General features: G+C 37.8%; 1 protein-coding gene across 1 annotated transcript in view; it reads right to left on the bottom strand.

Annotated features, from left to right (window-relative positions):
• The window catches only part of LOC124856364 (contactin-3), a 253,125-nt gene that overhangs the window by 112,721 nt on the left and 126,012 nt on the right, over window positions 1–14,392 (bottom strand). The window contains exons 2-3 of the mRNA XM_047346720.1: window positions 12,669–12,804; window positions 656–779 (exon numbers count right to left, since the gene is read on the bottom strand). Coding sequence (XP_047202676.1) covers window positions 656–779; window positions 12,669–12,729 — 185 coding nt within the window. The 5' untranslated portion in view covers window positions 12,730–12,804. The remainder of the gene's footprint in view (window positions 1–655; window positions 780–12,668; window positions 12,805–14,392) is intronic.

Here is a 14,392-nt window from a genome sequence, read left to right as displayed (position 1 = left end):
AAATAATTATCTGAGCCCTTATGGGTTCTCATAGAGGAATGAAATTATATTCCCGTACAGTTCATTTTTTAATATGGAAAAAATACAATGGGATGGTGATATCAAGGCAAAAATGGTGTATCCTGTCCTGACGAAGTTGAACACTAATTTCTACACCTTTGATCCAAATACACATGCACTATTCAGTACGGAAGCACTTCAAAAGCAACACGCATATTTAAAAAATGTGAAAGGATCTGATGTTCCATAAAATCTGCTTCCTTTTTTACATTTAGATCCAAGTAACATTTTAAATGCTCCAAAATTCATGGCAGGATATGAAGTGTGACACCACCACAAAAGTGGGAAAAGGCAGCAATAGAAATAATGTTGCCTTTCTGAATTCAATACAAACAAGCATACTTAATGTTTTACACACGTTTATATTGGTGTTTATACTAGGTAACCATAGTGTATTTACTCAGCTTATCATTTCATGAGAATCTCATACTGGCCCATGCCTCAAAATGAATTTATAAGTAGCCCAAAAATATCCCAAAATACATATTGCTATCAAATGTAAAGTTTTTCCTTTTCTAATAAAACACTACTTTGCAGTGTGAACTGGGTTTGCTTCAAAATCCATATAATCCTGCAGATAAAACAAAGTACATACCTATAATGTGGAGGTGGGTTACCCTTCGCCCTGCAGTTAATGAACACCAACTTGTCGCCAGTGCTCATAGGGAAAATACTGTCACTGGGCTCCTGGGTGAAGACAGGACCGTGGCGGGCATTCTCTGAGTCAGACATAAATAAATAATAATAAATAAAACATTAGCTGTACCATGAAATGGAACAAGTGACACCATATTAATGCAAAGAGGAATCACTCAGTACTTTGGAAACTGTATGTAAATTCCACACCTATTATAATTAGCTGCCAAGATGGCTCTCTGAGTACATTCTGCATTTAATAAACCATCATGTCGCGATGCAGATGTCACATTGCGTTGAGAGAGCAATTAACAAAAGATAACCTTGCATCACATTAGTCTCTGGGCCCATTCTGCAGAGTCTGCAGCACAACCCAGTTTATTTAGCTCCAATTGTGCTCAGAATGTTTATATTAATATAAGTCTTTATTGGTGTGAATGACCATGTAGTCTATCTTGGGTCAAAACAGATTGCTTAAAAAAAATAAAAATAAAGAATTTTAAAAGTTTAAACATTTTTATAAGAAACTACTAAAAAATATTAATAAATTGATTATTCGTTTTTAAAACAATACCTATAGTAAAATAAAATGTACCTGGTCTGGTGTGCACATCCAAGCAAATTGAACACAAGGTCAGACCTTGAATTACTAAAAGAAATTATGAAAATTCCAAAGGTTCCATCTCAGAATCTACAGGCCTCCGTCACCATAACAAATATTAAAGTTCATGACAGTATGATAAAAAAAAAAAGTGAACAAGTACAGCTTGCTTAAAAGAGTTGTCTTGAAAAAAATCTGTCCGCTGGAAATACACCACTCGTCAAAATGTTTAGACACACTTTCTCATTTAGTGGTTTTCTTTGTTTTCATGACTATGTAGATTTTCACTGAAGATATCAAGACTGTAAATGAACACTTACGGAATTATGTAGCAAACAAAAACTCATAAAGGACCTTTAAATATGTTTATATTTTAAATTCCTTAAAGTAGCCACCCTTTGCTGTCATGACTGAAATATTAACCTTTGGCCGTCTCTCAATCCCCCTCTGGGTAGAGAGACGGTCAAGTTTTTTCATGAAACTTTGGAAAAACATTTCAGGTGACCAGCTCATGAAGATCACTGGGAGAATGCTGAGAGAGCAAAGGAGTAATCAACCAAAAGAGGGCTATTTTAAAGAATCTAGAATATAAAAGACATTGAGGGTTATTTCACACTTTTATGTTTACTAAATAATTACATATGTGTTCATTCACAATTCTGATGCCTTCAGTGGGAATCTACAATGTAAATAGTTATGAAAATAAAGAAAACCAAAAAATATGAAGTGTATCTAAAACATTTGACTATTAGTGTATATGGCAGCAAAATTTGAAAAATTGCATCAGCGTGAACCACAAAACATGTGGAACAATGTTATTTGGACAGATGGGACCAAAGTAAACCTGTCTAGTAAAAGCCACACTTAGCATATCAACTCAAATCATGACCCCTTAACCAAGCACAGGGGTTGGTAATGTACAGATTCAAATTCTAGACCATCTGCCCAACGGCTGAGAAAATGAAATAATCCCAAGCACAGCACAAATCTTGAACAGACTGACAAAAAAAGAAGAAGGTACTCCAATGAACTAGTCAAAGTCCTGACCTCAACCTCACTGAAATGCTGCAATGGGACCTATAGGGAGCTTTGCAGAAACAAATGTCTACAAACTTCAATAAACTGTTAAAGCAATATTGGGGCCAAAATTACTGGGTGCTGTTACTGCATTAGCAGTTCTAAAAGTACTAAGATCCTTTGCTGTGAAACCTGCCGTTAATAAAACTCTCCATTTTAAACAAGTTATCAAGAGCACGTCTGTTGCAAATAGGATATAAAGGGGAAAAAAAATGTGTCAGAAGATCTAATTCACAGAGGACAAAAACACTAGTTGAAGAAGATAAAACCAATCAACAAAATCAAAAGATGTCTCAGTAGATTCCCACAATATATCTGTGATCAACCTTTTTTTTCAGCTCTGAATGGTCCCAGGTGCACAATGTTCTAATATTAAAGCACTGTGAAATAAAATAAGGTGAAATCACCAGGGACTTTTCCAAGACTAGACAATCCAGTCTAACTCAGGGGGGCATGGAAAGAAAGATGGACGGACTGCAGTCAAATACAGGGGAGGTCCTTAAACAAAACCTGCCATAGCATGAAATCTACCTGAGACTGTAGCAAATGTTCAACTTCCAGCTGAATGGGGAAACAGAGCGAAGGTAAGTCCACGGCAGCTTCAGGGAACAAATCTCCCTGTCCTTCAGCGCAGCTAAAACCCAGTCTTAAATACAGGAAAACATCTGTTAAGAGACCTCAAAAAGGCAGCAAGCAGAGAGTAAACTTCAAATGTAGGTGAGAAAGCCTTCCGAGACTTTCCCAGGAAAACTAGAATATGTAACAGCTGAGAAAGAAGCCAGAGACACATACAAATGAGTCATACTTTTACTTTGGTATTAGAGATTCAAAGTGAAAACTGAGGAATGACTTTTTTTCCATTTAGATTCCAAACTTTATATAAATCTAGAATACAAATTTGTGCAGTGGCTTGCAAACCAAAAACCTCAATGTAGTTTATTGGAATTTAATGTGATAGCTAATCACAAATTGTTGCTTAACTGTAAAGAATAAAATAAAACATGGTTTTGATTTTTTTTTCAAATAAACATCTGAAAAGTGTGGGATGCATTTGGATTAAGCTACCCCAGGCTCAAGTCTTTTGCAGTCTCTAACGGGTTTTCTTCAAGGATAACTTCATCAACCATTCCATCCACCCTGACCATCTTTTCTGGCCCTGCCAAAAAAGCATAACCAAAGCATAATGCTGCCACCACTATGTTTTAGAGTAATGTAGACTGATTAAACAGAGCTTTGTGAGATTTTCATTGCTTGGGATATTGCTTTATAACCAAATCCCTGACCAGTCTACTCTGTTCCTTTGTCTTCATGATGCCGTTTGTTTACACAACACCTGTGATATCTGAAGTCAGACAGATGCACTGGTTTTTATTTAAAAGTATCAAAGTAAAAAAATTGCAACTACAAAAAAATAAATAAACCAAATTATAATGTTCCCTCAACTATGCATTCATGCACTGCTTTGTGTTGGTCTATCACATGGAACATGGTAGAATAAATTGACCTTTGTGGTTGCAAAATGTACAAATGTGAAAAAGTTCAAGATATTTATTTGCTTTGGCTTTGCAAGAGGAGACATGGAAATAAAAATAAAAAAAACACTAACCAATTTTTTTAAAGGTCTAAAATATTTTGGAGAGATTAACAAGAGCCCCAGCCACCACTGATGCTCTGTTTCATCTTTTTTTCTAGAATAGGTTTCAGAGGTTGTTTACATAGGAGCCTATGTATTCAGAATAGAACTTCTCTAATGCATTTAATCTAATTAGAGCAGAGCTGATGTCTATATGCACGTAGCCTGTGTGTGCTCCGTAAAGCTCATTGTTTTGGTTGCTTCGGCCAAACTATCAATACACCGGAGTAATTAGTCGATGGTGCACTAATTACTCCCATGAAATCTAACTTTTTTTTTTTAGCAGATGCACTCTCACACACAGGCACGCACTGGTGCACACCCTCCATTTCCTCAGACACCATGTGTCATGCGCCAAGCTGCACACCAACGCTGCCTGGGAAAAACATTTTTAATTTTTTCTTTGTCCACTTGAGACGATGAAAGATGAGATGTTTCTCTTTTTTTTTTCTTTCCCCGATTCACATCTCTAACCTTGACTAGGACAAAGAGTGTTTCCTCCCACATCATCATCATTATGATCATCCTAATGAGAGTGGGAGTCTTTGCCTCAGGTAAGGGCCTTGTTTCCCCCTTCTTTTCTCTGAGGGGCGTTTTTCAGATTCTGCCCTGTTTGAAATATCCTTTAAATTAAACAAATTAATGAACCCTTAAAAGCTGGGTTGTTTCTCTAGGGAAAACGATCAGGAGCTTCGTTTATCTGCCTGAAAACAGTCCTGCTCGGTAAACACACCAAACCAACTGACCACTGCTACAAGTGAGCATTATCACATTACACCTAATTAGGTTTCAAGGAAATGCATGCAAATGTGAGCTCGAAGTGGTAATGTGCACTTGCGTTTAAAATGATAACAGTTAAACGTCACTAACCAGTTCACTGTTTTTGGGGGTGTGTTAAAAAATAATAGTAGCATGGAGTTCAATCAGTGAGGTCATTCATTCTGTGAGAAAAACAAGTTTCCAACAGGTGGCCCTTATTTAGGGGAATGGCACTAACCATGGCTGGTTATTGGGCATTCCTCTCTGAAAATCTGAGTAAATTGGATCGTTTCAGACATTTTATTTAAAAGCTGAATGGAGAGAGGTAAACAGATAAAGAAGTCCAGAAAATGTTTGGCTGTTCAGCTAAAAATGATTTGAAATGCTTTAAAATTCTATGTAATGATATGTCACAAACAGTTTACCAAATACGACCCAAATACTGAATTAAAGCCACGGTGCATTGTCAACCATAGTGGCTCAGGATTGCTTCTCAAACTATGGTGGCAGGGCTGTTTATTACAAAGCACATATAATGGGACATGTTCAATACCTCAAAATACTCAAAGACATCATGCTGCCTTTGTCTAAAGAGGTAATGCCGTTTAAAGTGTTTCAATAAGTCACTGGCCCAAAACACAGAAGTAGGCAAGCAGCATTTGGTTACAGACCAAAAAGATTGACGTTATGGAGTGCCCAGTCCACTGGTGATGACATCAAACATGCTGTTTCTGAGGTTTAAGCTGTCCTGGGCTGGACTACTTGTTCACAGGGACGGGAAGATGATCAACTTTACACAACACAAATATTCTCAGAAACTGTGGTTATACAACAAAACATTTGTCAGTGATTCACAGGAAAGCATAATCTATAACTTTTCAGATAAGGCAGTACATGTTTGTGTTTCTGAAAAAAAATGCAGATGTATCTATTTTTCAAAACATCCTAATATTCCTTTTTTCACACTTTCTGTAGAGAGAGAACAAATTTGATAAGGTGTTCATCATGTTTTACTTTGGAACTGAATATGCCATGTTCCCAATGTATTTCCGTGTATTGAAATAAAAGCTGCTATAAGGATATTGAGCATTATTCACTTTTTTAAATACACTGCTATTATTTTGAATGCAACAGTACTTGCAGAATATGATGAAGAGCATTGGCCATCCACTCTCATTGCTCTGCATCTGCAGACTTCATGATACACTCCAGTGGAAGTGCTGACCTGAGATAGGATGCTAAATCAATTGAAACAGAGGCATAAATAACAATGCAATAGAGCTGGCTCCATATGCAGTATAAATTTCACTGTATATTTGTGTGATGACTTGTAAACGGATGGCTTGATCTGGATACACATTATATCCCTCAAATCTGGCTGTTGGTTGTAAATCTCCAGGCTGTACAAGTTACGTGAGAGAGCTCTTAGAGGGAGTGTAAAGCCTTAGGTATTAGGTATTAGGGAAACTAAAGCCTGATGTTATTCTACGTTTCTCTCAGAGGTAGATTAACAGCATACCCTGCATGCATCCTGCTGGTGAGGGAGTAAAACACAAATGAGTGTTAAGCAGAGTTTTGTGTGTGTATCCACCTCCATGTAAGTGGATAAATAGGAAGAAAGCTGCATAGATTAACAAGGAAGTATCAAACGAGTCAGGTGTGCTTGAAGGTGTATTAAAGACGCATTCAAACTGGTGGTCCAGTCCAGGGATCAGTAAAAGTGAGAGAATTCACACTTCAGTTGGCGTGGTGAGATTTCACACAGGGATTTCTAGACCGCATCAAACAATGTCATGTGGTTGAAATGGATTTTTCACAGGCAGTATTGCTCCAGTATTGCACTGATCGGGAACAAAAAAGCAAAAAGAAGAATGTCCGTCTCATTGGGGTTTCAGTTGCTACTTCGGTGTTCATAGTTGTGCACCTGCACCGCTTCACTACTCCACAAAGACATACTAGACATTTTCAAACTCTTTCATCTTCGGATTCGCGCTCTTATTATGTTTTTCTTCTTCTTCTTCTTCTACTCAAATGTACTGCTATTACATCACATTGTATGGTACACTGGGAACAGTGCGCATTTACACTGCAAGAGAACTGCTCCAGGGTCCGGCAGTTGTAACCGTGCAACGGTGCGGTTCTCTGGTCCATTTAAGGGTCAAGGATGCGTTCACATCTGTGTGACAGGCTCCAGAAACTGTACTCTGGCACTGTAAAAAGCATTCCAAAGGTTTAGTGTGAAGGCACTTTACATTTGAATATAACCATGAACACTGGTGATCAAATGTTTCCATACGCGCATCCTACAACAACTGTCCTACAACAACAGAGTGTCTTCAGTCAGAGGCTTTTTCAGATCTGCTGTAAGACGGAGCGCTACAGGAGATCCTTCCTGCCCACAGCCATCAGCATCTACAACGGCTCTCTGAAGAAACCTTCATATGAGCTACAACATTTAATTTCCCTTTGGGTTAATAAAGTATTTTTGAATTTAATTGAATCATTGGTACGGATACCATGCAGATTTTGGGCTTTTAATGATCCATTTGAACTGTTTTTTTTTTTTTTCTGGTAGTAGTTTAAGAGTCAAAATTATACATAAAGTTTAAATATATTTATACATACACCTCCTATAATATTTGGTTAGATGTCTCTTATGAAGCAGCGCAGAAGTTGCCCTTTGTACAGGTCCTTCTCAAAAAATTAGCATATTGTGATAAAGTTCATTATTTTCTATAATGTAATGATGAAAATTTAACATTCATATATTTTAGATTCATTGCACACTAACTGAAATATTTCAGGTCTTTTATTGTCTTAATACGGATGATTTTGGCATACAGCTCATGAAAACCCAAAATTCCTATCTCACAAAATTAGCATATTTCATCCGACCAATAAAAGAAAAGTGTTTTTAATACAAAAAACGTCAACCTTCAAATAATCATGTACAGTTATGCACTCAATACTTGGTCGGGAATCCTTTGGCAGAAATGACTGCTTCAATGCGGCGTGGCATGGAGGCAATCAGCCTGTGGCACTGAGGTCTTATGGAGGCCCAGGATGCTTCGATAGCGGCCTTTAGCTCATCCAGAGTGTTGGGTCTTGAGTCTCTCAACGTTCTCTTCACAATATCCCACAGATTCTCTATGGGGTTCAGGTCAGGAGAGTTGGCAGGCCAATTGAGCACAGTGATACCATGGTCAATAAACCATTTACCAGTGGTTTTGGCACTGTGAGCAGGTGCCAGGTCGTGCTGAAAAATGAAATCTTAATCTCCATAAAGCTTTTCAGCAGATGGAAGCATGAAGTGCTCCAAAATCTCCTGATAGCTAGCTGCATTGACCCTGCCCTTGATAAAACACAGTGGACCAACACCAGCAGCTGACACGGCACCCCAGACCATCACTGACTGTGGGTACTTGACACTGGACTTCTGGCATTTTGGCATTTCCTTCTCCCCAGTCTTCCTCCAGACTCTGGCACCTTGATTTCCGAATGACATGCAGAATTTGCTTTCATCCGAAAAAAGTACTTTGGACCACTGAGCAACAGTCCAGTGCTGCTTCTCTGTAGCCCAGGACTGGGGAATGCGGCACCTGTAGCCCATTTCCTGCACACGCCTGTGCACGGTGGCTCTGGATGTTTCTACTCCAGACTCAGTCCACTGGTTCCGCAGGTCCCTCAAGGTCTGGAATTGGCCCTTCTCCACAATCTTCCTCAGGGTCCGGTCACCTCTTCTCATTGTGCAGCGTTTTCTGCCACACTTTTTCCTTCCCACAGACTTCCCACTGAGGTGCCTTGATACAGCACTCTGGGAACAGCCTATTCGTTCAGAAATTTCTTTCTGTGTCTTACCCTCTTGCTTGAGGGTGTCAATAGTGGCCTTCTGGACAGCAGTCAGGTCGGCAGTCTTACCCATGATTGGTGTTTGGAGTGATGAACCAGGCTGGGAGTTTTAAAGGCCTTAGGAATCTTTTGCAGGTGTTTAGAGTTAACTCGTTGATTCAGATGATTAGGTTCATAGCTCGTTTAGAGACCCTTTTAATGATATGCTAATTTTGTGAGATAGGAATTTTGGGTTTTCATGAGCTGTATGCCAAAATCATCCATATTAAGACAATAAAAGACCTGAAATATTTCAGTTAGTGTGCAATGAATGTAAAATATATGAATGTTAAATTTTCATCATTACATTATGGAAAATAATGAACTTTATCACAATATGCTAATATTTTGAGAAGGACCTGTATAGTCATCAAGAATCATTTAGTATAATTCTGGCAGGATATTTAGCCTCTCTTCTTATCAGAACGTATTCTGAACTATCCAGTGTCTCGGCACAGGTTTAAAGTGTAGATCATACATTTTTTCTAGTGTCAAGGTCAGGAGTTTCCAAAGCTGAATGTTAGCCTATTTTATCCATTCCAAAACTAGTTTGGGATTATTATCCTCTTGGAACACTGAAATAAGTTTCAACTATCTAGCTATTGAATTAAGAGTAATTTGTATAATTTGTATGTAATATTCCATTCTATTTGTGCAATGCACTCGTACCACTGGCAGCATGATGCTGCTACTGCTATGGTGACAGTTAATACATTTTTCTTAGGTTTGAAAACCTCACCATGACCACCCCAACATTCTTCATGTCATTGTGGCCCAAAAGCTCAATCTACATCTCATGTGACCATAAAATCTTTCGTTATCAGCCATTTTCCATGTCGGTAGCAGCATATTTCAGCCAGGCTTCAGGGTGTCAAGTGTCTGGGCCTGTATCTTCTCATACCCCTTTTCCCCAAATGCAGTTTGAAGCCTGTTCCGGTTCCTGAACATGATTTCAAACCAGTGACATGTGTTTCCACCAACAAAAAGAGGTTCCAAACCTCTGGTACAACTAGGGCACTGCAGAATACTTAGTTCCTCTGCGCAAACCATAACGTCACCATCGGCGGGTTGAAGACGCAGACAATAGAAGCAGCAAGTATGGCAGGAAGGAGGAAGAATGTACAGTATGAACATTATTTAAACATGCATTTTATAACTACTTGTTTCTGTTACGCTCGGGGATACTGAACATATGCAAATTAAAACATTGTACATACTATTGTTCTTGCGTGGAGTCGCTGTCTCCTTTTCCATATTAACTATAGTTTATTGATGCTCTCTTTTTGCCTTAAAAGGAACATTGCACGCAGCTCTGCAGCTCTGAAACCCCTGAGCTCTCCAAGCCCTACTGCAAGCTCTGTAACGGCCACTGTTGATGACTCATGCTTGGTTTGTAAAGCTAGTGGAAATGAGCGTAGGTGCTCAACAAAACACCAATGTTCAAAGGCACGCAAACCGAACCAATTCAAGAATGAGAGTTCTTTCAGTGGAAAAATCTGGTGGTTGAACTTTCTTTACTGCAAATGATGTCCCAAGAAATGTCCTTTCATTGGAGGAGAGAGTTTGCATAAGATGGGTGAAATTCTTTTCAGATTGTTGTCCAGCAATAAATACACAACAAAGAACCCCCCTTTACAGATCTGCAAATAGTCAAAAACCTAAAGTTATTTTTAATATTTTTAATTCTGTTATTAAGGATTGCTGCAAAGTCAACAACATAATGCCAGCGACTGTCCACTGTCACTACATGCTCATTCAGGAGTGAATGCTGCAAGTCACTGACTCAATGCATTCTGCTGGGTTTCCTTAGATAGAAAAACTTTTTAACCAGTTTGAATAATAAACTGTATGATTCAATTGAATAGACTTTGTAAAGTCCCTTGAGATGACATGTGTTGTGAATTGACGCTATATAAATAAACTGAATTGAATTGCATTATTAATTCATGTGAAACTGGTTCCATGGAGGCTTCTTTAAACCTTTTTTATTGGTTAAAATAATTTTTTACTGACAAAGTTTTAGCACTAAGGTCTTCTCAGTCACAGCCTGCTTTAGATCAGGCTGTACCTTCTCAATGCTCCGCTGTTTTTTTTACCAGTTTAAACTTGTGTCTTTTGCAGATTTAAAGGAAACAGTTTTTAATTTGAGACCTTCTAGTTCCATGCTAGATATCCTCCCTCCTCATATTTTTAAGGAGACTCTTTCCACCATTGGGCCTAGTATTTTACACATTCTAAATACCTCTTTGTCATCTGGCTGTGTACCAGCTGTATTTAAACATGCAGTAGTGCAGTATCAAAAAGAGGAATCTTCATCACAATGTTCTTTCTAATTAGACAAAACTACATTCCAAACTACATTTTATGTCAAACATTTTAGAAAAGGCTGTTTATAATCAATTTCATACCTTTTTAAATACTCACTGTGTTTGTAAAGAATTTCAATCTAGTTTTACACTCCGTCATAGCACATAGACAGCACTTTAAAGAGTTTTTAATGATCTAACCTATTTCTTATGGAGTACCTAAAGGGTCTATTTTGGGCCCCATTCTGTTTCTTTATATATTCTGCCTGTGGGTTCCATATTTAGAAAGCATAATTCCTTCCATTGTTATGCTGATGATGTCCAAATAAATTACCCTTTTAACCTCCATGTCTCTGACACACTGCAGCCCTTGTTTAACTGTCTATGAGATGTCAAATACTGGCTGACTCAGAATTGTCTGAACCTGAATGAAATCAAAAGTAAAATTACTGTTTGGTGATGTTTGGGACTCCTCTTAGTGGGTCACCTGATATCCTTGGCAGGCTTTCCAAATGGATTCAGTGATTTGAATCAAAATTAGGCTGCATAATGTAGAGAAAATAAATAATGGTTTAGGATATGAATTGTGATTATACCACATTTTCCTACCAGTTTTCTTTCTTTACCAATAACAATAAACTAATAACAATATCTTTACCACATTCTGTGAGTTTTAGCATCTCATCCACAAAAAGTCTATACAACAGATGTGGGTAATAAGGAAGTTGGAGTCAATCCAGCTGGCCAAATACACTATATTGCCAAAAGGTTTGGGTCACACCACCAAATCAATGAATTCTGGTGTTCCAATCACTTCCATGGCTGCAGGTGTATAACGTTTGGTGTTGGGAAATTTGACTGACCTGCACAGAGTCCAGACCTCAATCGTCTTGAACACCTTCGGGATGAATTAGAGCGGAGGCTGCAACTCTGGTTTTCTCATCTAACTATGAACACACTCCTAAACCTTGTGGAAGATGTTTACAGAATAGTTAAAGTTGCTAATGCTGGCAACAGTGGGTCCATTGACAAATTGGACCTTATAGAATAAGAACAGAATATCATCAAAGTCCATGTACATGCAAAAGTAGACAAACAAATACTTCTGGCAATATAGTGTATATTACCGATGTACATGTGAATACATGAAACTTAAAACATAGTATCCAACAAAAATATTGCATTCAAGTAAATATTGCACACATTGATATTGACATAGCAAGTGCTATTTGATATTTTGTAGAGCTCTAATCACAATAATTTAGTAGTCATGTCTTAAGCTTACATCTTAGTCCTTAGGGACTTATGAAAACCTGTCAAGAGGGATAAAATTGTTGAGTTGAAATGTATCATTAAACACCCAAATTTATATGTGATACGGGGTATATAAAACTCTGACTGGTACTATATACTAAAGTATCTCAAACACTCGAATTTGAAAACTTCCCTAAACTGAAATACGTTGCAGTGAGGTTCAGAAATGTCCTGCTACCAAGGCTGAATTTAAATCAGATTGCAAATGTTTTGCACAGAATCGGCACAGATATAAAAGGCAAATAAAAGGATGATTCCTATTTGAGTTTGCTATCAGCTCTCCTTGGGAAGAAATGATAAAATAGACACAGGTGAGAAAAAGAAGGCAAATTCTCTGTGAAAGATGTATGCATATCAGGTGTGTCATGAAAGGAGACTTGTCTTGGCACCTTACCGGCAAAGCACTCTTTGAGTGACAGAAGGATTAAGAGTTCCCATGGCAACAACATCTTCATTTTCCAAGGTGAAAGATTCCTGTTCTGACAGACAGTGAAGAACACTTCCTGGGCAAACACTTCCTTTGTTTGGAACTGAAAAAAAAAATAGAGAAAGAGGCCACATGAGCTCTGTGAACATTAGGAGATGCAATCTGCACGGAGTCTTCAGAAAAGAAAAAAAATAGTCCACCATTAATAATTCATTCAACCAAATAACCAGGGTCTGAATCTCATGCTGCGGAGTGAGTTAGCAGCTGATACTGTGGGAGCTGATATGTTGTGCATACATACTGCAGTCCCACTATCTCAAAAGAGCAAGTGATGGACAGAAAAAGCAGAAGCAGCAACAGATTAGCCAAGGATCATGCTGAAAGAAGTTAGTAATATCTGAAAACTATTGGCTGCTAAGATTGCAGAGGACAATAATAGTGATCAGAAACAATAATAAATAAAGACAGATAAAGTGAACGGAGGAGGACACGTTATATTGCAAATTCTCCCTTAGAATTGAACTTCAGGTGGCTATGTTGAATTGTGACTGGAATTTAATGATATAGATTGAACTGGATAGAATTTAAATGGTGTTTTTATAAGTGCCCCGAGGGGGGGGGGGGAAACATGTAATTTGACTATATAAACAATTTGAACTAGACTGATGCCAGGAACTGAAACTTATAAGGTGTTAATATTACATGGCTAAAACTATTACAAAACATCACAAGGAATAAAAAAGTAAGAGTACAAAATAAAGCAGTGCTCTTTGGTCTGTTTTTACATACAGTTAGAAGGTAAAACACTTTAATGTATGTTATTGAATTTAGTAAAAGACCAACGCAAAGCAGCACATAATTTTGAAGAGAATAAAATATACTGTATGTGTTTGTTTTAAATAATTTTAATAAACAAAAAATTAGAAAGGTGTGGCAGGCATTATTTTTTTGGTTTGATTCCTTTAATCTGTTGCCCTTAAATAAAACTCAGTACAATTCATTACCTTCAGAAACCACTTCATTGGTAAATAGTCAAAAAGTATATACCAAACTCTACAAGTATGAACAGTGGACAACTAACACAGCACCTTAAACACACCATGCCAATTCAAAAACATGGTAGCGGCAGCATTATGCTGGGGGAATAATGGATGGAGCTAAATACAGGTCAGACCAGGGGAAACCTGCTTGAGACCGCACAAGCCTTAAGATGGGGGTGCAGGTTCATCTTCCAGCAGGACAACAACCCTAAACATCCAACCAGAGCTACATGGAATGGTATAAATCTAAGCATATTCATTTGTTAGAGTGGCCGAGTCAAAGACAAGACCTAAATCTAACCAAGAATCAGTAATAAGACTTAAAATGCACTCTCCATGTAATCTGTATGAGGTTGAGGTACTTTGCACAGACAAATGGGCAATCACAGCAAAATGTGGTTCTACAAATTAAAACCTTGTATCCAGAGGTGGTGAATACCGGTGTTAATTATGAAGATGGTAATTCTTACTTACAACCTTTGTTTCAGACAAAAAAAGAGAAAATAAAATACACAATGACTGAAACTATAATGAAAATGATGGACATTTTTGTCAACAAATAAAAAAGTGGATTATGACAATTTAATCTCCACCTGAAATTGTCATAATCTACAGGTTTATGTATGTATCTTGATCATTTCGGGTGTGTTT

This window comes from Girardinichthys multiradiatus, chromosome 20, assembly GCF_021462225.1.
Source record: "Girardinichthys multiradiatus isolate DD_20200921_A chromosome 20, DD_fGirMul_XY1, whole genome shotgun sequence".
Lineage (NCBI taxonomy): Eukaryota > Metazoa > Chordata > Actinopteri > Cyprinodontiformes > Goodeidae > Girardinichthys > Girardinichthys multiradiatus.
This window is presented reverse-complemented; position numbering and strand designations above follow the sequence as displayed.